The following is a 24,112-nucleotide window of genomic DNA, read 5'->3' on the forward strand; positions in this document are numbered from 1 at the left end:
CTTCATTCTCGGTTGGTACTTCACCCGCCGAGCTCTCCTCGCACCTTTCACCCTTATGTCGCAGACAACCAAGTTCTTACAAGAAGAGGTAACTTTAACCATTGATTAATATTCAAGTTTACGGCAGGTGCTCATCCTTAATGATGATAGCTAGAGGTCGCTGCTGGTCTCAAGTGAAAAGCAATGAATCAAGAACCAAGGAATTGCTCTTCATTTATTTATTTTTCATTCCGAGGGAGTATGTCTTCCTGTGCTTTGGCAACCCCAGAGTAAAACTTGGGTGGGCTCATAGATCCTGAATATGAAAAGCATTGTTTACGTCGCTCACAATGACACGTTGGTTTGATTACATTGATGCAGAGCAGGAAAACTTGCCTAGGATTGGTCCTCAGCCATGAAAAACGTTTAAGACTTTGTCACGAATTTTCGAAACTCCACACGGTCTCCACGTTTTCAAAGTTAAGTCTGTTCACAATTGTATTTTGTCATAACTGTATTTTATCTTTCGGCATGTGAACTTCGTGTGTCCCTTGGATGTTTCTCGGTGTTTATATTTCATAAATTAATCATTTGTTTGCCACGTGGCGTGTGAGGCCTTGCAGCCTCAGGCTTCCCCCGTCGAAGTTTGTTTCTTCCTTCGCTGGTTTTGCTAGGTTTTTTGATTTTCCCTTCTCCCCCAAACTTCACCGAACATCTACTATTTGTCTAACGTTGTAACCCCCACACCCCCCGCCCCCAAAAACAAACAAACAAAAAACAAAACAAAACAAAAAACTTTTATTTCCCTTTCTCCTCGTGTGCTTTTGTCCCATTGTGTGCTTTTTCCTCTGCCCATGAGCGCCGTCTCGCCCCGCCCCCATTTTCCCCTTGCCTTCCACCTTTTGCCCTGTTCAAGTGACTCGTGGTCGTCCCTCTAGGCTCCCTCTCCCCATTGGTATTTTTGTGAATATAAGATTGTTCTTCACGGTTCTGTTTAAATATGTTTAAACTTTCCCCCGGAATGTTTTATTCAGTCGTATATTACAACACGCTGTTTTTCTTCCTATTTAAATGGCTCCTTTCAATTTCCTCTTCAACCCATTCCATTTCAAAAAAATATTCAATCTCTTATGATTCCAAATCACTCCATGCTCTAAATTCTCATTCATTCCACCCCTCCTCCATCGTTCTTAAACGGATCGCTAACTTGAAAATCACAACAAACCCAATTTGTTATAAATGTTCATCTTTCATTAATCATCCACTTTCTAAACTCCCCCCTTGCCCCTCCCCTCCCAAACTCCACCCTTGCCCCTCCCCTCCTAAACTCCCCCCTTGCCCCTCCCCTCCTAAACTCCCCCCTTGCCCCTTCCCTCCAAATCTCCCCCCTTGCCCCTCCCCTCCAAATCTCCCCCCTTGCCCCTCCCCTCCAAATCTCCCCCTTGCCCCTCCCCTTCAAATCTCCCCCCTTGCCCCTCCCCTCCTAAACTCCCCCCTTGCCCCTCCCCTCCTAAACTCCCCCCTTGCCCCTCCCATTCAAAACTCTCCCCCAACCCCTCCCCTTCAAATCTCCCCCCCCAACCATCCCTCCCAAATTCTCCCTCCTCCCACCTCCTTCTCAAAGCTGCCTCCTCCCCACTTCGTCTCCCTTCTATCTCATACCTCCACCTCCCCCAACCTTCTACTTTCCTCTGGCCCCCTCAAACAACCCCTCACTGTGCCTCATCCCATCACCATCAAACCTTTCGTCCTCCTCATCCTTCCCTTTCTTGTAACTCTTCTGTAATCTCTGACACACAATCAACTGCTCTTCCTACCTCCCCCTCTCACCATTCATCTGACCCTACCCCTCCCCCCCCCCCCCCCCCCACTGTCCTGCACCCGATGCTCCCTCTCTCTCCTCAGTAACGGTATGGACCTCAAACATCCGGGGCCTTCACTCAAACCTGATTGATCTCTCCATTCAGGTTGCTTCTGACAATCCAGACTTGATCTGCTTAAAAGAAACTTTCCTCCTTCAGGATGTCTCTGATTCCTTAATATCTCTTCCTGGTTACTCCCTCCTCCGGTATGATAGACCTGAGCCTCGTCCTGGTGGTGGGGTGGCTATCTTTATCAAAAACTCTCTTCCTCACTCTCCCTGCACTGCCCTCTCTCCACCCCACCCCCAGGAGTACCTCTGGCTACGGCTTCCTCTCCGCTCCCACCTTTTGTTCATATGTGTTCTGTACCATCCTCCAAACAGTGATGACTCCATTTACATTTCGCTGTCGGACAACATGGACCAACTTCTATCAACTCATCCAAACTCTCTCTTTCTCATATGTGGCGACTTCAACTGTCATCATGCCAGCTGGCTGGGTGTGGCTTCATCTCTCACCAGCCATGGCACCTCAGCAAAGGACTTCTGCGACTCATTGGGACTGACACAATCTGTCAATTTCCCGACCCGGATCTCATTCAATGGAGTATCTTCTCTTGTCTGCTGCTCTTCTTCTTCTCCAATCGGTTCTTCTGATCATGTGCTTGTTAAAGTGGACATCTCTCTGGCCATTCTCAGAGAGCCTCCTCAGCGCCGACGAGTCTGGCATTTAACTCAGGCCAACTGGCACGGTCTGCAAGCAACCATCAATCATCTGGACTGGTCTCCCATCTCTACTGCCTCTGAGATCAATTCTTCCTGGGAATTCTTCCAAAGCAAACTGCTCTCTCTCATGCACAGATTTATCCCATCTCGTCTTCAGTTGTCTTACCCTTCCTCCCGTCCATGGTACACTGAATCTTGTGGTGAGGCAGTTGCCCTGAAACAACTTGCCTTTGCCTCTTGGAAGGCAAATCCAACTGAAGGCAATCTCAGTTCCTTCCACCAAGCTCGAAACAAGTGTGTGTCTACCCTCAGGAGTGCCAGGAAGCACTATCTCTCCACACTCAAGATTGAACTCTCAAACCTGTCTCCTTCCTCCAAATCCTGGTGGCGTCTGGTCAAATCCGTTTCTGGTGTTTGTTCCCCCTCCATCCCCTCCCTTACCTCAAATGGCTACCCAGTTGACACCGCACGTGACAAAGCCGAATGCCTCAACTCTGTTTGCCTCAAAATCCTGCTCTGTCGCTCTATCTCACCCTCTCTCTGTTCTTTTCACCCTCTCTTTTGCTCAAGGTCATCTGGCAGCATCTGGGAAATCAGCAAACATTACCGCTTTACACAAAAAGGTGCAAAAACAGATCCTTGCAACTACAGACCAATCAGCCTGCTTCCAATTATCAGCAAAGTCATGGAATCCATCATTGCTTCGGATATCAAATCCTTCCTCTTCTCCAATGGCTTGATCTCTGATCATCAATTTGGATTCAGACCAGGTCATTCTACTCTGGACATGTTGCATCTGCTGTCTCAACAATGGATGGAGGTCCTCAATGCCAAACAGGAAATCAGAGCTGTCTCACTTGACATATCACGTGCCTTCAATACGGTCTGGCACCCAGCTCTGTTCACCAAACTCTCCTCCGATGGTATCCATGGAAATATCCACTCATGGCTTGCGGACTTCCTCTCTGGTCGAAGGCAACGTGTGGCCCTGAATGGATTTCTCTCATCTCCCCTTCCTGTTCTGGCTGGAGTTCCCCAAGGTAGTGTTCTGGGCCCTGTGCTATTTCTGGTCTTCATCAATGATCTCTCCGACTCTCTGGAAAATCCTCCCTATCTCTTTGCTGATGACTCCACTATCTTCCGCTCCATTCCTCATCCCTCAGATTGGCAGTCTGCAGCCTCCTCACTCTCTGCAGACCTGGACAAAATCACAGACTGGTCAAACAAGTGGAGCATGTCTTTCAATCCTGACAAATCTCACACTGTTACAATGTCTCTCCGAAAGGACCGACTGGAAAACCCTCCCATCTACTTTCTCAACAATCCTCTCCAAGAAGTTCTGTTGCTCAAGCTGTTGGGTCTCACTATCTGCCATGATCTTTCTTGGGAAAACCACATTTCCAAGCTGGCCTCCAAAGCCAGTCGCCGACTGGGCATCCTCCGTCGTGCGAAGTCCTTCCTTGGCACACCTGAGCTCCTCACCACATACAAGGCTTTCATCCCCAGCTCAATGGAATACTGTTCCCCCCTCTGGGCTGGTGCTCCTGCCTCACACCGAGCTCGGCTTCACGCTGTTGAGGCCAAAGCTTTCAGAATCATTGGAATCTCCTGCGATGAAGTTAACTCCGGAGGCCTTTCACTCACCACAGCCAGGTTGGTGGTCTTTCTGTCTTCTACTGACTCCTCTCTGGCCTTGCTCCCCCAGCTCTCTCTGTGCTCTGTCCCCCCAATATTCCTTCAGGTCGCACAAGATCTGCCTGCAACCCTCTTATGGTTAAAGTGCCAAAATCTAGGCTCTCTGCTCACCTTCACTCCTTCATTCCCCTTTTCTCCCGCCTCTGGAACAAACTCCCCCACTCCCTTCAATCCCACTCCTCCCACCAGGTCTTTAAAACAGCTGTTCACCACCATCTCTTATCTTCCCCCATCCAAAACCTTGATCTTGTCTACCCCCGCTAATTCACCCTAGAGTCCTTGCAGTGTTCATATGTTTTATACCTCTCCCACCTCCCCCCAAGTCCTCCCGATGTCCCTGCTCTCAAATGTTGTGTTTGCGTCCTTCCCCCTCCTTCCCCATCTTGTCTGCCGCTCCCCTTGTTTTTTGTGTTTTGTGTCGGTTTGACTTTTTGTGTGATTAATGTTAGCTCTTTCACGAGCCTCGATCTTGTATACAAAAAAAAGAAGAAAAAAAAAGACTTGTTGCAGGTCCCACTACACCTTGTCAAGAGATTTGGCTCAACTAGCACAAAATATTTGGTCACTCAAATCGCAATACCATAATAATTCCTCTTTGCTTACAAGTTCTCAAGTGTTTCTCACACCTAATACAATTTCTCCTGTTCTATCTATAATAATGAAAGAGAAAGTGCGTCCGTCAGTGCGTGCGTGTGCATGCATCGCCTCTGTAACTCCAAAACCATGAAACCTAGCGGCTTGAAACTTTGCATGCATACTGAGGGAACACCAAGGGAGTGCATGAATGAAAACTGAGTGTTTTGATAAATTTAAACATCCCTTTTGAAGATAATTAACAGCTGATCTTCATGAAAGACTTATCCTTTATCAGCCCAAATTTACCTCACAGGGGGTTTTAGCCGCAATTTTAATCCGGCCTACTCAAGAAGCCTTGCTTTGGAAACACAATCTACTTAGACAGAATAATTAAAGTATTGTTGCGGATATGGGATTTGGCCTCCATCCATATCCGCTTGTAAATATTCCCCTATTTCCCCAATACTTCCCAACTATCCCCAATCCCCCATTCCCTAGTCCCATTTTCTGTAAACAACACTCTGTAGACCCGACCTCCCCCTATTTCCCCCATTAAATGTCGTGCCCAGGTTCACCGCATCTCATGTAAGACAACTATAGGACATCTTGCTAGTTATTCTTAGTCTATGTCAGTTAAGGACTCGTTTCCATTAATTCTGACTCTTCGTTGCACCAGAATGTGATTGTATGGCACCGTTAGAAAGTTTAGGACCTCCCAATACCTCCCCGCAGCTCTTCCTCATGGTACAACAACAACTACAACAACAGCGGCGGCGGCGGCGCGGGGAGTGTGCATCCTCACTCCGGCTTGGTTAGCCGCCATTGAACATGTGCTCCGACGGGGTTACCACGCAGGGGCTCGCTGTCAGCTCCTCGTCAAGGGCGGAGCCCGGTAACCCCCCGCACCCAATGGAAGCGGCGGACCGATTCCATCTGGGGCGGAGCTAACGAGCCGAGGGCGTGTCACTCCCCGCTGGACATGCGCAGGAAGAGGGAGGTGACGTCAGATGCGCCTCAGCTTGGAGAGAAAAGGACGCCACCTCCGAGCGCGACAATACCTCCCCGCATCTCTGGACCGGACCGGGTCGATTCTGCCCCTGAGCCAAGGTGCACCTTGAGCTATCGACTGCCTGCCCTTCCTTGCCATCAATCCCTGTGTAAGTCAGTCTTGTCCCGTTTGTCTGTGGTCTGTCGGGGATAAGATAAGACTGTGTCTAAGTGCCCATTTTTCTGTGCTTTACCTCTTGCCGTGTAATCTACCCGTTTCTGCATCACCAATATTATATCCTCCTCCGGAGGTCTTGAGAACTGTACCCCTTGTGTCGTAGCATTTATCCCAGCCGTTGTGTCCTTTCCTTCATTGATTTAGCATAGCGCAATTTGGCCAACGTTCGAGTGGAATCGGGCGGGATAGGGTTCTAATCGGGGAGTAACTGTGCGGACGCGGTAATACCAAACCGCTCGGTAAACTAACATCTAAAACCGCGTCTGTAACAGTATATAATCAAAATCTGTGTTCTGGTTTGAGGATCGGATCACGTGGACTAAATAAGTTGGGAAATCTGGAGTGAAGTCTAAAAATGTTAAGAAATTATCGATTCTTATAACTCAGCATATTTGCCAGACGTCGGATTGTTCGCCCATCAACAGGGAACACGATCTAGTTTTAGACCATTTGCCTGCATCGGTTGGAGAGTGTTTCCTGAGAAGATCGAGGTAATTGCTGTGTTTGTATCGCCGATGCTCTTGAAGTAAATTTTGTGGCTGAAATGGCACTTAAGATATGCCCGGTCATAGTAATCTTTCCTCAAGAACGCCTGAAGATGTCCGGAGCCAATTTATTATTATTATTTTTTTATTTTTTTTTTAGCAAATAACCACTTTTTTTTTTTTTTGAAGTTGGAACTGCTTTTAAGCTTAATTCCGCAGTTTAAATTTTGAAATTTTGGCTGAGGTTAAGAGATTCTCGAGCTTATCACAATTTAGTTGGAAAGCGTGCGTTGGAATTAAATAAAGGCACAAATACTGGCGTGGCTTTTTAGATGATTGAAATAAATGTTCGATGCCCCCAACCACTCCTCCTTCTTCGGTCTCGGTTTCTCTTTTTTTTTTCCTTTTTTTTTTTTTCCTCTCTCCCTCTCTCCCTCTCTCCCTCTCTCCCTCTCTCCCTCTCTCCCTCTCTACCACCCGCATGACCGATGACATCATCTTTATCACCCTATATATCCCATGCGGAGTTGATGACGTGTGCCAAGTTTAAATAATTTTTGTTCAGCGGTTTCAGAGAAAATGATGTCCAAATTTTTCCCGAAAGCGCTCAACGAAAATTATTGTTTCAATAATTTTCCAGTTTGGCACAATTTTCAAGCGTGCCAAGTTTCAATAATTTTCATTGAGTGGTTATTATTGTTTGTATTTCAATAATAAATTATTGTTTGCATCGATCAGACAAGCGGTTGCAGAGAAAACCATTTTTAAAGCGAAAATATATGGACGCGGACACTCAGACAGACAGACACACAGACAGTGTACTCCAAGCAGCTAAGTGAGAGTACTAACACGTAGCAGCAATACCAAAATAACATACATCATCATAATCGTCGTCATCATCATCATCATCATCATCATCATCATTTTACGGCCGTTTCCATGCTTGCATGTGCAACATGATTTAATAAATGGAGACAGCTGCAGAGCAGTAGTGACAGCTGATGTGGAAGAGAAGGATCGAGTGGAAGGATTACTTACTTACAGGATGACAAAATGGACTTTGGTGGGTTTTTGAGAAAATAAACTTCCAATGAAAAGATGTGTGGTGTGAAATGAGGATAAAAATGAAAAAGCCAGCCGGACTAACAACAGCAGACTCACCTGCCACCGCACCAAATCCGGTGTTGGAAGCTGACCCAGGGATGCCGGTTCCGGACTGAATCCCCAAAACAGATGGTGCTGCACCTGTTCCAAAACCACCAAATGCAGCTGCAGGGGCCCCAAAGCCCGTGGCTCCCCCGAGAGTTGAGGTTGTGGTCCCAAATCCAGTAAGGGTTGAAGTAGCAGCAGTAGTCCCAAATCCCATAGATCCAAAGTTTCCAAAACCTGGAAAACATAGCATTTCTCAATTTTGTATGGGGAAAGCAGGTTTAAGTAGAACAGATAGCAAGGATCTCGATAACGTCCAAGCTAAAGTGGATTCAACTTTGAAAGCCACTTAAAGTACGATGTTGCTCATCACCTTTGCTTCATTATAGTATTCTCAATGTCATCTGTATCAATCCCCAACGGTGGCCTAACACTATAGTTCATCTACCTCTTTGACTGAAGCCACAGTGAGGAGAAGACAAAGGAGGAAGGTGAGTGGTGGAGGGAGGACAGTTATCGAGGCAAATAAGCATTGAGATAAGGGTCAATAACAAACTGTAGATACGTTTAAAAAGTAGGAAAAAATAGGACCACTGGACTTGTAGCTTATCTGGGCCTGGCCTAAAGTTGTAACCCAAATTTGGTAGCATTCTGACTGGTGGGTGGACACAAAGAAGATGATTTTTGAAGGAATTTACACAAATTTACACGACACACTTCTCGTCACGTGATCAGCATGACCTCCACAATTTAAGATCCCTACCCTGGCCTAATGTTCTATTAGTCTCACCCTATAGGAATTATCTATATAATATTCTCTGTCGGTGATTCTGTGAGTCTGTCCGGGGGAGTGGCTACACCCGGTCTGGGAGGAGCTTCAAAAACAAATCACCACCATTTTGTTTACTCGCATAGCTTTGCGGCCTCTTTTGTTAGGCCCGTGATGGCTCTCTCTCACAGCTTCATTTCAACTCTAATTCGATATCTCATTTCATTTTTCACAGTCGCTAACATGGTTTTAGACTAGGTTGCAAAAAACGGGATTATAATTTGCTTAAAGTTACTGTTTGTAGAACGAAATGCATTTTCAAAGGCCTGTCACATAACGGCCATTCATTGAGTCTCCCTCACGGCTTTATCTCGACTCTAATTCACCATCACAGTCACTGGGATGGTTAAAGTCTCAGTTTCAGCTAAAGTTGAGGAAATCAGCGACATGTATTCCAACAGCTGTTTTGAATGTGTCGACTGGTTGGAAGGGATGTGGGCACGGTGAAAGAGGGGAACGAGAGAGGGGAACGAGAGAGGGGAACGAGAGAGGGGAACGAGAGAGGGGAACGAGAGAGGGGAAGGAGAGAGGGGAATGACAGGAGAGAACGTCCCCAGGACTTAGTTATTTATATTATTACTTAGTAAAAGTACAGCGACTGAATACTGAAGTTCAGGATCGAACCAAAGTCCAATTATATTTTTCCATATTTCTGGGGTGTATATACAGAGTTTATTTAAAGAGAGTCAACTCTTTTCCAAATATGGATTTAAACAATACAGTACTTCAAAAATGTACATAATAATGTAAACTAACTATGGAATACAATATTTATTAATAATGTTTGGTTTTAAAATACTTGGCAACAAAGACATTGGAAGGTAATGTGTGCTCAGCAAACATATACAAGAGCAGCTGTAATGAATCCGGATAAAGTATTGGATAATATGGTTGAAGATCATCATTGCGGTGCGGCGAGTCTGATGATGTCACCATGCGTGTATTGTTCTGCGAAACATTTCACAAATGAATGAACAGGACAAGGGGGTGGATTTACTCTGTGTTGCTCCAAGAGAAAAGTTCAATTACCTCTAATATTTGCCGTACCTGCTCGATTGGAATAACTGCCGGAGTGAGTGGTGGAGAGGAGTAAAGGGAAGAGAGGAGTGGGGAGTAGTTGGAAGGGAGTGAGGGGAGAGGAGTAAAGGGAAGAGAGCAGTGAGGAGAAGTTGGAAGGGAGTGAGGGGAGAGGAGTAAAGCGAAGAGAGTAGTGGGGAGGAGATGGAAGGGAGTGAGGGGAGAGGAGTAAAGGGAAGACAGGAGTGAGGAGGAGTTTGAAGGGAGTGAGCGGAGAGGAGTAAAGGGAAGGGAGGAGGGAGGAGTGAGGAGGAGTTGGAAGGGAGTGAGGGGAGAGGAGTAAAGTGAAGATAGGAGTGTGGAGGAATTGTAAGGAAGTGAGGGGAGTGGAGTAAAGGGAAGAGAGTGAGGAGGAGTTGGAAGGGAGTGAGGGGAGAGGAGTAAAGCGAAGAGAGGAGTGGGGAGGAGTTGGAAGGGAGTGGGGAAAGGAGTAAAGTGAAGAGAGGAGTGGGGAGGAGTTGGAAGGGAGTGAGGGGAGAGGAGTAAAGGGAAGAGAGGAGTGAGGAGGAGTTGGAAGGGAGTGAGGGGAGAGGAGTAAAGGGAGAGAGTGAGGAGGGGTTGGAAAGGAGTGAGGGGAGAGGAGTAAAGCAAAGAGAGGAGTGGGGAGGAGTTGTAAGGAAGTGAGCGGAGACGACTAAAGGGAGAGAGTGAGGAGGAGTTGCAAGGGAGTGAGGGAAGAGGAGTGAAGAGAAGAGAGTGAGGAGGAGGAGTTGGAAGGGAGTGGGGAGAGGAGTGAAGGGAAGAGAGGAGTGGGGAGGAGTTGCAAAGGAGTGAGGGGAGAGGAGTAAAGGGAAAACAGGATTGGGGAGGAGTTGGAAGGGAGTGAAGGGAGAGGAGTAAAGTGAAGAGAGGAGTTGGAAGGGAGTGGGGAGAGGAGTAAAGCGAAGAGAGGAGTTACAAAGGAGTGAGGGGAGAGGAGTAAAGGGAAGAGAGGAGTGGGGAGGAGGTGGAAGGGAGTGAGGGCAGAGGAGTAAATGGAGAGAGGAGTGGGGAGGATTTGGAAGGGAGTGCGGGGAGAGGAGTAAAGGGAAGGGAGGAGTGAGGAGGAGTTGGAAGGGAGTGAGGGGAGAGGAGTAAAGTGAAGATAGGAGTGTGGAGGAATTGTAAGGAAGTGAGGGGAGAGGAGTAAAGGGAAGAGAGTGAGGAGGAGTTGGAAGGGAGTGAGGGGAGAGGAGTAAAGCGAAGAGAGGAGTGGGGAGGAGTTGGAAGGGAGTGGGGAAAGGAGTAAAGCGAAGAGAGGAGTGGGGAGGAGTTGGAAGGGAGTAGGGAAAGGAGTAAAGCGAAGAGAGGAGTGGGGAGGAGTTGGAGAGGATTGAGGGGGAGAAAAGAGTGAGGAAGAGTTGGAGAGGATTGAGGGGGAGAGAGGGGTGAGGAGTTGGAAGGGAGTGAGGGGAGAGGAGTAAAGGGAAGAGAGGAGTGAGGAGGAGTTGGAGAGGATTGAGGGGGAGAGAGGGGTGGAGTGATGGGGCAGAGGGGGGGGGGGGGGGGGGAGAGATGAATGAGGTGGAGAAGAGATGAGTGAGGGGTAACATATTATGTAAAGTAAATACATTGTGTGGATTACATCATTTGTGGATCTGATAAATTGCCCGTCATCATTTTGTAAAACTGAATGTGCAGCATCTGAATGATGATGTCCAAATGCCACACACGTCCATGCCCGTGGGATTCCCATGGATGACCCCACTAGTTCTGAAATATTACCCAACCCTAAATTATTAAGCCTTACCATATATGATGGGGGAAGGCTCATACCTGTTAGTTTTGTTTCTCCAATTAGTGCCCCCGTTTTTAATGAACCCCCCCCCCCCCCCCCCCAGTTTATTGGACCCCAAACCACCATTTAGGTTTTTGTTTGTTTCTACTAATTTCCGAGCTGTATCTTAGATCTAGCTGGGACTTTCGGAATGAAATGTTGCATCAATAATGGGAATACAAAGTGTGCGGGGTTGACATAATTTTAAGGTCATGACCCAATTAAACATTTTTCACCAAAACTCGACTAAGGATTATAGATCAGAACGAACTTGCCCTCTATAGATAGCATAGAGCAAGGAGCATTAAGGCTTAATTTACATCATACCCTTCAGGGTTATAGGTCAAGGTCAAATGGTGATTTGAAAAAAATTAAAAAACGTTTTTTTTGTCATCGCTCAATTTTGCCGATGTGGAATATCAAACACCACTTGGCCTTCCAAGATGTTCTTGCATCAAAATAGTGTACCTGCACTGAAAATGTGCACCTGATGTTTGATTTGTGCCCTTGACATACTTTTTCGGATTGTGACCCAATTAACGACAAACACCCTTTTGATAATAACTTGAATAATTTTCCTACGATGTTCATGATGTTGAGTTTTATGGATAGATTGTAGTTGGGGGCACATTTCCTTGATTTACACTCTATCCCTAAATGTTGAAGGTCAAGGTCATATGGTAGTCCAAAGAACGTATGGCCATCATTGGATTGTCGGCACTGGAGGAGGCCTATCCTTGGCGACTGCTTTGTGATCACAGATATCTACCCTAGTTACCCTGCGCTCGCGAAGCGAAAAGCGGGGTTAAGCAATCGGTTGCATACGTGTGCCGTACGTGTACCATACGTGTGCCATACGTGTGCCATAGGTGTGCCATACGTGTGCCATACGTGTGCCATGTCTGCATTTAAAAAATTCATTTTCTCGGCAAACGTTTGTCCGATTCACATGAAATTTTACCGTTGAAGTGCCTCTGCCTGTACATTTTTTTGCTGATAATTTTGACGTCATAGGTCACGTGGTATGGACGCCATCTTGGAAAAATGTTACACCTCTCTATCTCCCGAACAGCTTAATGGAAAAAATTGAAACGCTCATTGTCAAGTATACCCCTTGGGGATAAGATATGTTAATGATGTCATAGGTGCCTCCATTATGATGTCATAATTCGACAAGTACAACGCCAAACTTTGCATCTATGCTAAATATATATAATCTATGTTATTTGGGAAATGTAGTTTGATAAAAGTGACATCACCAGTCACTGGTCTGGCAGTCACATTGCATAAAAAACCCCTTTAAAAAACAGAAGAGTTGGCTTGCACCAAGTCCTTCTAAAGACTGCGCAGGGTAAGTATTCTATGAATACCACTCAATTACTCAAGGAAGGTTGTTTAGATTTTAAAATATTTTCCTCAAGTTTAGATTTTGTAATGCTTCTGGGATATCCTGTATATTAACTGCAGTCAACCTGAGATCAGTATGAAATCAAGCGCATCTCGCACATGACACGTTAGGCTCCAAATAAACTTTTTTTTTTTTTTTAAACAAGAGATCTGATGTCGTTATTTGTTTCATGTACAAATGTTCCCAAGATGTTTATAAAATGTCAAGCTTGGAGATTGGCTTGATACCAAATTATTTCACAAAATGCAATTTCTATTACACCTGGTACCTGTGAAACCAGTGGGTTGTGATCCAAACGTGAAACCTTGGCTGGGGTTTGTGCTTCCAAAAGATCCAAAAGAAAGTCCAGATGCTGTGGATGATAAATAAACACGTTACATAAAATAATCTATTGAGTACATCTCTTATCAAATCAGAGTCCTTCAGGAATCATCTGAGATTCTTCCTTTCTAAAGTATTTCTACCACCAAGAGATGCATCAACACTATTCCGCTTCTGTATCGGTGGAGGATGCTGCCACAATGGCCCTGTGCAGTGCGGAACCTGTTGAGGGTCGTCCATTGCCTACGTGGGAGTGTGCGAGAATGTCACACTTAGTAAATGTCAGCCCTTCAACATTGAGTTGGAGGAAGCGGAGTGAGCCACCCACTCGTCTTGTTGTAGTCCACGGATTTTGGCCCTGAAAAAGCCCTTCTTAGTGCAACGCAAACTCGGGCCCCATTGCTGGTGTTTGCCCCAAGTGTGTCGATGGTATTGGCCAGGTGATGACATTAGTCGTGACGTCTTCAGATTATAACAATGTCAATATCATTTAACAGGTGCATCGCTCATAGGTTGCCATCATGCTCCCAGTTTAGCGAATATAAAAGGATTACTGTACAGAATAGTCAAATAAATTCACCAAACAAGATGAGAATAAAATGAAACAGTTTTGAAACAGGAGGACAATTATTGGAGGGTGGTTAACGTTAAATCACGGGTGCGTACCCCGGTTCAGAATAGGTTCACCGTATCCCTGCATGTCGTAAGAGGCGACTAAAAGGGTTGGCGTCAGGAAGGACATCCGGCCATAAAACATTGCCTCAAAAAGGGAACCATCACAATTACAAATACATATGGGCAGGGTACAGCCCGAAGTACCCCGTGGAGGTCCTCACCCCCTCTCGTCAAAAATCAAGGTGGGGAACCCGATCGAAGCAAGGGTGGAAATCACTCCATTTATGATGACGAAACCTCTGATGCCCGACGTGGAGATCGGTTTCTGAGGTTTGGGACATGGAATGTCGGGACAATGACAGGGAGATCAGGAGAAGTGGTGGAAGTATTGGGCAGAAGAAGAGTGGACATATGTTGTGTGCAAGAGACGAGATGGAAGGGAAGTGGTGTGAGAATGGTGAAGGGTAGGCAGGGACAGAAATACAAGTTTGTGTGGCAAGGGTGCCCGGAAGGCGTGAATGGTGTTGGTGTCCTCTTTTCTGAGGAGTTTGCAGACAGTGTGGTGAGTGTGACGAGTGAGTGAAAGGTTGATGATGGTGAGAATAATGATTGGAAAGCTCTTGGTGAACGTTGTCTCGGGATATGCTCCGCAGGTCGGTCGGAGCGATACAACATGCATTTTAAAAGGCCATTTTCCCTGCTAGAGCGGGGGTTAGCCTTGCGGTCCCCATGACAATCTTCTCCATTTTGCCCTATTTTCTGCATCTCTCCTTGTTAACCCCCTTGCCCGCATTTCTTCTTCCACCATCTTTAGCCAAGTCTTTCTCGGTCTTCCCCGTCTTCTACTTCCTTCTACATTTATTTCCATCACTCTTCTCAACCAGTCACTTTCATCCTTCCTCAACACATGACCAAACCATCTCAACCTGTTCCTCTTCACAGCATCAATCACAGGCTCTATTCCCATCATCTTTCGCAATTCATCATTTGTCTTCCTCTCTCTCAACGATACTCCGCACATCCGTCGAACCATTCGCATTTCCACCCTTTCCAACCTTCGTTGCTGCTCTACGCTCATTACCCATGTCTCGCTCTCATAAATCATAACACTTCTCACACATGCAGCATACACCTTTCCCTTCAGCTTCAACGACACTCCCCTCATCATCAGCACGCCACTCAATTCCCGAAACTTCTTCCATGCACATCTCACTCGAGCAACCGTTGCCGAGTCTGATCCACCTTCTCCATTCAGCATGTCTCAGAGGTAGCAAAATGTTTTCACACCTTCCAGCTTCACACCGTCTCCAAGATCCAACTCAACATTTCCTCCATCTGCAGCTCCCTCTGTGCACACCTTACATTTGAATGTAGCTGCCACACTGGTTAATGACCCTCTCAGACCACTACATTTTTGATGAACACACTCAGCGCACATTGTACACTGAATGGAGTTCACTCCGACACCCTTCCTACACACAGCACAGGGCCACTTCCCAGTTCTTTCCACCTCACCACATGCTTTACCAATTGCCAACACCTTCGTCTTTCCGATATTCACCTTCAGACCTTTTGTCTCCATACATTCCTTCCACGTGTTCATCTTTTCCTTCAGTCCATCCATACTTTCTGCAATCAACACCAGATCATCTGCATACAACAACGCCCACGGTAAACCCTCCTTTACGTTCTGAGCCAGCACCTCCATCACAGCTACAAATAGTAGTGGACTTAGTACCGACCCCTGATGCACTCCCACCTTCACCTCAAACTCACCACTGTTCCCGTCCTTCGTCCTTACAGCTGTGCGCGCTCTTTTGTACATTGCCATCACTACTCTGATCAACCATTCCTCCACTCCTAACTTCCTCAATGCCCATGTCAATACTTTGCGTGGAACCCGATCGAATGCTTTCTCCAGATCAACAAACCCAAGAAACAACTTCTTCCTCTTCTCCATGTACTTCTCCTGCAACTGCCTCACAATGAAAAGCACGTCTGTCGTTCCTCTTCCTGGCATAAATCCAAACTGCATTTCGTCGATCTTCACTTTCTTCCTTATCCTCCTCTCCAACACCCTTTCCAATACCTTCATTCCATGCTCTAATAACTTTATCGCTCGGTACGAGCCACACTCCAGAGGGTCACCTTTCCCCTTGTATAGAGGGATGAGGGTACTCAGTTCCCAATCCACTGGAATGCGGCCTTCTTTCACCACCAGATTACAGATCTCTGTCATTCTCTTCACACCACAACTTCCTGCTGCCTTCAACATATCTCCCACAACTCCCGTCGGCCCTCCCGCTTTTCTACCCTTCATTGCTTTTATCGCTTCCTCAACTTCCTTCTCAGTTATCTTCTCTGCCGGTACTAAAACTGGGTTACTCTCTATGTTGCCATCCCATTCATTCTCTGTGTTCAACAGCATTTCCATATATCTTTTCCATCTTCCTTTAATTCCATCTGGGTCGACAACGATTTGTCCCACTTCATCGTTCAAGCAGCTCACCCCCATCACATCACACCTCTCTTTCGCTATCTGCTTTGCAATCTCTGATGCCCCACGTGGAGATCGGTTTCTGAGGTTTGGGACATGGAATGTCGGGACAATGACAGGGAGATCAGGAGAAGTGGTGGAAGTATTGGGCAGAAGAAGAGTGGACATATGTTGTGTGCAGGAGACGAGATGGAAGGGAAGTGGTGTGAGAATGGTGAAGGGTAGGCAGGGACAGAAATACAAGTTTGTGTGGCAAGGGTGCCCGGAAGGCGTGAATGGTGTTGGTGTCCTGTTTTCTGAGGAGTTTGCAGACAGTGTGGTGAGTGTAACTCGAGTGAGTGAAAGGTTGATGATGGTGAGAATAATGATTGGAAAGCTCTTGGTGAACGTCGTCTCGGGATATGCTCCGCAGGTCGGTCGGAGCGATGAAGAGGACAATTTCTGGCATGCGATAGAGAAACTGATGGAAAACGTGAAAGATGAGGAAGTTGTTGTGGTAGGAGGAGACGTAAATGGGCATGTGGGAAGGAGGATGGACGGTTTTGAGGGAGTTCATGGGGGTTACGGATATGGTGTGAGGAATGGAGAAGGTGAAAGGATTTTGGAGTTTACTGATGCACCACGTTTGTTGATTTGTAATACTCAGTTCCAGAAAGAGGATAATAAGCTTGTTACATACACGCCAGATGGGTCGACGCCAACCATTGACTACCTGATGGATGGTGCGTAGGTGAGAAAGGGGGCACCTTCGGGACACAAAGGTGATCCCGGGGGAGGAGGCTGTTTCACAGCACCACTTGGTTGTCTGCGACACAAGGGTGAAAGGTGCGAGGAGAGCTCGGCTGGTTAAGTACCAACCGAGAATGAAGGTGTGGAGGTTGAAAGAGGTGACAGTGATGGAGGCATTAAAAGAGAGGCTGAGTAGGGTAGAGGATGATATGGTTGAGCTTGAAAATGTTTGGATGTCAATGAAAGTTAGTCTGTTGGGAGCCGTTGGTGAGGTATGTGGATGGACAAAAGGACCACCGAGGCACTCGGAAACATGGTGGTGGGATGTATGAAGTTGGAAAGAGGATTGACGAGAAGAGGAAGAAGTTCAAGGAGTGGCAGAAGGTGAAGGGTACGGGGGCAGAAAAGGCAGAGCATGAAAGTTATAAGCAGCCAAGAAGGCTGCAAAGAAAGAGGTAGCAAAGGCGCAGGAGGCATCTAGGAAAATGTTTGGAGAACGCTTGGATTCGGAAAAAGGTCAGAGAGCGGTATTCAGGATTGCAAAGCATATAGCGAAAGAGAGGTGCGATGTGATGGGGGTGAGTTGCTTGAAGGATGAAGTGGGACAAATCATTGTGGACACAGATGGAATTAAAGGAAGATGGAAGAGATATATGGAAATGCTGTTGAATACAGAGAATGAATGGGATGGCAACATAGAGAGTAACCCAATTTTAGGACCGGCGGAGAAGATAACTGAGAAGGAAGTTGAGGAAGCGATAAAAGCAATGAAGGGTAGAAAAGCGGGAGGGCCGACGGGAGTTGTGGGAGATATGTTGAAGGCAGCAGGAAGTTGGGGTGCAGGGGTCGAAATTATCGACGGCATCGACGGCAAAAGCCGGCGTGCCCAAGCTATTTGCCGTGCTGCCCCCGAACTTTTCATGATCACTACGGCAGAGAGTTGCAGTGCCCTTTTTCTTCAGTTGCTGCTGTGCCCTTTTTGTCAATAAAGCATAATAATAGAGACCAAAGTATGAATAAAGTAATGATGAAAACAACAAACTGACTTCGTCGGCTTTCGTTTTCTCAGTGCATGTTGGAACATTAGCGTAGTAAGCATATACATTGTCTCGGCTACCTCGTTTCCCGTTCTCTTACTGAATACAGAATGTTGCAGTCCTACTATCGTCCTTGGGTATGGGAAACGAGGTTCAAGGGCATCCCATAATTTATATTGGCCCCGCCTACGACCATTCGTCATCCCATACGTCATCAGCATCATCAATGAAACGCAAAGCATTATGGGCTACTATGAGCGCATAAATTACAGCGTGGCTATTATTGCTGATGTTTGCACACCCACGTCGTTGCCTACCAACCGCGCTGTATTAGCGGGGGTAATACTCATGGTTGGGACGGCCTTCCGATTGCTTCTGTCCCGACTATAGGTATGTTACAATCCCGCAAGGTCAGCGGTGGTGAACATCTGCCGCTGTACCTGTGCGCACATGTCTACCAGAGGCTGTAGGGATCTCCAAGAAATGCATGTTTTTCATTGGCTGTCGGAGGGTATTTCCGTGTACGTCATAGCCGATGACGTAGTGGAATTGTTCGCGCTTCTAACCTCGTTTTCGAATTTACACGAGACCTCTTCAATTTCTGTCATACGATCGACTCGAAAGTTTGGCTTGTGTTCAGCACTTTTCAAATCAACGATCGAATGTTCCGGACAAAATAAAAGGTATGATGGACGTTTTTCCAACATGTTATCTAGTTTGTGGTGGAATTTCATTCCACCACATTTCCAACATGTTATCTAGTTTGTGGTGGAAAAGTGGAAGAACATGGAACAACTTACGGACATAATTGATGAGCATGTGCTTAAACCAACAAAAGCATGTGGAAACAGATGGATTGGTCACCGACTGCTTGCTGTAAAGGCTTTGGACAGGGATTACAAGACCCTCCATATGCTTTTTGACGACCTGGGCTCTGGTGAGAGAGAAGATACAACTGCAACGGTGTCTGCCACCATGAAGGGCGCATCAAAGACTTGAAAACCCATAAATTTGCATTGTATCTGGCAGTGTATCAGGACTTGTTGCAAGAACTTTCAGTTCTGTCGAATAGATTCCAGGCAGAGGACATCCCCATCACCTCTGTGAGAGCCAGTGTTGAGGTTGCTGCTCTTGCCCTGAAGGCACAACTGGAAACTTCAGGCACTCATGTACAGAAGTTTGAGAGGGAAGTGCAGGAAGCCAACACTGACTGACACTGAGGATGGGGACAATCAGACCAAGAGGCTGAAGTACAGGGATCTGGAGCTTTATGGTCCTAGAGTACCATCTGTTGAGGAGTTTCAGGCTGGACCCTTGAAAACTGTCATTGACAAAGTGATTGATTGTTTGGACAAGAGATTTAACGAGTTCTATGAGAATGAGGTCCTGATTGCGTTTGAGGTGTTTGACCCCAGCAACATGCCAAAGGGCAAGGACACCCTTGCTGCCTATGGCAATGCCAAAGTCACTTACCTTAGCAATCACTTTCAGCAAATCATTGAAAGAAATGGTTGTGATCCAAGTCAAATACAAAGAGAATGGCTGTCCTTGAAGCATGACATCGGCAGAAATCATGGAGAGGAGTCCAATTTCCTCGGTCTATGGAAGACCATTCTGACAGAAAAGGGCCACAAATACCCTAATATACTTCATCTGGTGCAGATCTGCCTTGTGTGCCCAGTGGCCACATCACATGTAGAGGCAGTTCTCAGCAGTGAAGCGTATTCTTGGGGATTGGAGGCTAAAACTGGGGTTGGGTATGCAGGAACACCTTCTGCGCATCAGCACAGAAGGGCCCGACCCCGACGACTTTGATCCTACACGTAGCGTTGCCAGGTGGCATTCTATGACTGCATTTGGACGTAGGCCTGATACTACACCCCTCTCCCCCAAGGGTGATTGAATTGTAATCATGTTTACCTGAGTCAAGACTGAGTCAGTATTGAGTAAACATGATGTCTGATGATGATGATGAAAAAAGTTCAACTCTGTCAAACAAAAGTTAAACTTTGTTACATGGACATGATGACAATGCAGTTCTGACTGAGTTGAGTTGAGTTTTGAGAGAAATCAAATCTGAAACTGTTATTGAGATTCAAATTCTAAAAATACATTATTAAAAAGTTTAAGTTGATTTACTTGTTCTGTCAAACAAAGGTTAAACTTTGTTACATGGCCATGATGACAATGCAGTTCTGAGTTGAGTTGAGTTTTCTGAAACTGTTTATATTCTAAAAATACATTATTAAAAAGTTTAAGTTGATTTACTTGTTCTGTCAGTAACATTTCCCTGCCTGTTTAAGTTACCGACACACTTTGCCTTTGTGCCCACAAGAATAATTCTAGATTGCCTTGGTGCCCCCCAAACCCAAAAGAAAATGCCTTGGTGCCCCCCAAACCCATAAGAAAATGCCTTGGTGCCCCAAAAAATTTGAAGTCATCAAAGGCAAACATTGCTGTGCCCTCCCTACAGAGTAATTCGACCCCTGGGGGAGTGAAGAGAATGACAGAGATCTGTAATCTGGTGGTGAAAGAAGGCCGCATTCCAGTGGATTGGGAACCGAGTACCCTCATCCCTCTATACAAGGGGAAAGGTGACCCTCTGAACTGTGGCTCGTATAGAGCGGTAAAGTTATTAGAGCATGGAATGAAGGTATTGGAAAGGGTGTTGGAGAAGAGGAGAAGGAAGAAAGTGAAGATCGACGAAATGCAGGTTGGATTTATGCCAGGAAGAGGAACGACAGACGTGCTTTTTATTGTGAGGCAGTTGCAGGAGAAGTACATGCAGAAGAGTAAGATGTTGTTTCTTGGGTTTGTTGACCTGGAGAAAGCATTAGATAGGGTTCCATGCGAAGTAGTGACATGGGCATTGAGGAAGTTACGAGTGGAGGAATGGTTGATCAGAGTAGTGAGTGATGGCAATGTCCAAGAGAGCGCACACAGCTGTAAGGACGAAGGACGGGAACAGTGGCGAGTTTGAGGTGAAGGTGGGAGTGCATCAGGGGTCAGTACTAAGTCCACTACTATTTGTAGCTGTGATGGAGGTGCTGGCTTGGAACGTAAAAGAGGGTTTACCGTGGGAGTTGTTGTATGCAGATGATCTGGTGTTGATTGTGGAAAGTATGGATGGACTGAAGGAGAAGATGAACAAGTGGAAGGAATGTATGGAGACAAAAGGTCTGAAGGTGAATATCGGAAAGACGAAGGTGATGGCAAATGGTAAAGCATGTAGTGAGGTGGAAAGAACTGGGAACTGGCCGTGTGCTGTGTGCATGAAGGGTGTCGGAGTGAACTCCATTCAATGTACAATGTGCGTTGTGGGTTCATCAAAAATGTAGTGGTCTGAGAGGGTCATTAACCAGTGTGGCAGCTACATTCAAGTGTAAGGTGTGCACAGAGGGAGCTGCAGATGGAGGAAATGTTGAGTTGGATCTTGGAGACGGAGTGAAGCTGGAAGGGGTGAAAACATTTTGCTACCTAGGAGGCATGTTGAATGGAGAAGGTGGATCAGACTCGGCAACAGTTGCTAGAGTGAGATGTGCATGGAAGAAGGTTCAGGAACTGAGTGGCGTGCTGACGAGGAGGGGAGTGTCGTTGAAGCTGAAGGGAAAGGTGTATGCTGCATGTGTGAGAAGTGTTATGATTTATGTGAGCGAGACATGGGTAATGAACGTAGAGCAGCAACGAAGGCTGGAAAGGGTGGAAATGCGAATGTTCGGTGGATGTGCGGAGTATCGTTGAGAGAGAGGAAGACAAATGATGAATTGCAAAAGATGATGGGAATAGAGCCTGTGACTGATGCTGTGAAGAGGAACAGGTTGAGATGGTTTGGTCATGCGTTGAGGAAGGATGAAAGTGACTGGTTGAGAAGAGTGATGGAAATGAATGTAGAAGGAAGTAGAGGACGGGGAAGACCGAGAAAGACTTGGCTAAAGATGGTGGAAGAAGAAATGCGGGCAAGGGGGTTAACAAGGAGAGATGCAGAAAATAGGGCAAAATGGAGAAGATCGTCATGGGGACCGCAAGGCTAACCCCCGCTCTAGCAGGGAAAATGGCCTTAAAATGCCTGTTGTTGTTGTTTGGTTAACGTTAAATATGGTGCCAATGCCATCTTCCTCCAGGAGGGGTCAGTGGTTAAACCACGTGCTCTATTCACGTGCATCAGAGTTTCTATCATGCCCGTATTTTGTGTGCATTATCCGACCCTGGATATCACAAGCACGTATGCAAGATTTTGTGGGGATCAGCCGAGCCGTTTTCAATTGTACAAGTTCAGACAAACTATCATCTTACTGGCTTACACCATCACAAGGTGGTGATGTATGACCACACATCGGACACAGACAGATGACTTTAACACAGAAGGAGGTAATTAGGCTCATCATGCCTGTGCTATATCGGCACAACAACCACCCTGGTTAGCTTCTGCTTTGAGTTTTACACCGCACTGGAATATACTTACTCTGCGCTCTCACACCTTGAATGTTTCTCCAGTGATGATGATTACCCTCTTCTTAGCTTTTCCCAATCTGTAAGCACTTAACTCTCTCCTCATACCCTCAACATTTCCCTTCCTGACATCTAAGAGCCATTATCCATTATCCAAAACTTGAAACCTTAACAGTTATCATTGCACACACTGATCCCCAAATGGTCCCCTACCTCCATCTCCACCTCCTCCACCATATTGGGATCGTTACGGAAAAGGAGGTTTAACACTGCACTCGTCCTCATGGGCCTATCCACAAACTGGATGAAAAAGTAATCCTGGACTAGATCTTGGAAATCCTCATCTACTCTGTCCTGTTCCTGGATCCAATATATCTCTGGCAAGTTAAAATTCCCCATAAACAATACTCTTCCCTTACCACATGCCCTTCTGAATGCACAAAACACTTTTATCTGTTCGTCCAATAAAATATTCTTCCAGGTTTCTTACTCTTCCTACAATCATGTCACCACAGAATCCTCTTCATTCATTCTATCCTAGATACCATTAGACCGTGGGCCGAGCTCCCGTTTTGTTTAGTTTTGTGACCCACCTCGTGTATCTACCTGTCTTTATAATATGTTGTGTGAAAATATTACAGAAATCATATCTGAAACTCGTCAAGCACAAAACCTGCACATTTTTTTAAATTATGGAAAAAACACACGAAATTGTGACAATTTTTTAATAAACATTGCCCAATCACAGCACATTTGACATGCATCACCACGCTCATCAACCAATCACGCGTGTCGTTTCAGGCGAGCTGTAAACTCACTAGCTGTCATGGCGGCGTACATGTCGTCTGATGCTAGTGCTGCCGAAGATTCTGAAGACAGTTCTTCGGGGTTCTGTTGTATGCATGTCATCAACACCCACAGCAAAGTAATTTCATTTAGTGAGAAAAGCGTTAAGAAATTTCAGGAATGTGCTGCTAAGTGGATTTAACTGGAAGGAAGCCCCGAAAGTAAGGTCGCTGTCAAGGCACGACAAGTACAACAACACAGCCAGCACAGGCTGGGCCTCGGTACCGGTGTGGGGATTGCAGCTGCCGATGCCGCGGCCAGTGTTGATGAATGTGAGACATCTGGAAGGTACACATGATCTCCTTTCTACCGTTAAACTAATTGACAGAATGGTCAAAATCAACACTCGGTGATTACTATACTAAAGAATCTAACTGTCATTTTCAGACCTGTTTTCATGACGACTGGTAATCTGGTTGTGAAATGTTATTATTAGTTTGTTTTTTTTACTGTGAAGACTGAAGATTGTGTGACTGTGACTGTGTGACTGATGTGAGTGTGACATGGTTACTACTGTATCTGTACTAGTATTGTATTACTTAGTTATTGTTAGTAATAGTACTAGACCCTACTAGTACTAGCTTAGCTACGAGTGAGGCTTTTGACGCGGACGTTCTACGTCTTAAGTTCAGTAACCAGTAATGTATTCGTAGGGACTAGTCTAGGGTCTTCTGCTCTAAATTCTGCTATCCTTCAATCATATTAAAAATGACCCGGTTGACCATGCATGACGTGTCCATGAGCTAACTGAATCGTGGCTTCTTTAATACGTTGACTTGTTGCTTTTTTGTCTCTTTCTCTGTCTCTCTCTCCCGCTTTCCTTGGTCATTGACATCGTGACTGAGTATGACC

The 24,112-nt window shown here is 46.0% G+C and overlaps 1 protein-coding gene across 2 annotated transcripts in view; it reads right to left on the reverse strand.

Annotated features, from left to right (window-relative positions):
* NUP54 (nucleoporin 54) overlaps positions 1-24,112 on the reverse strand; it is a 65,394-nt gene that overhangs the window by 36,347 nt on the left and 4,935 nt on the right. For both annotated transcript variants that reach the window (XM_068123676.2, XM_068123675.2), the window contains exons 2-3: positions 13,035-13,118; positions 7,709-7,933 (exon numbers count right to left, since the gene is read on the reverse strand). In XM_068123676.2, coding sequence (XP_067979777.1) covers positions 7,709-7,933; positions 13,035-13,118 — 309 coding nt within the window. The remainder of the gene's footprint in view (positions 1-7,708; positions 7,934-13,034; positions 13,119-24,112) is intronic.

Source organism: Myxine glutinosa, chromosome 7 (genome assembly GCF_964187855.1).
Source record: "Myxine glutinosa chromosome 7, kmMyxGlut1.1, whole genome shotgun sequence".
Classification (NCBI taxonomy): domain Eukaryota; kingdom Metazoa; phylum Chordata; class Myxini; order Myxiniformes; family Myxinidae; genus Myxine; species Myxine glutinosa.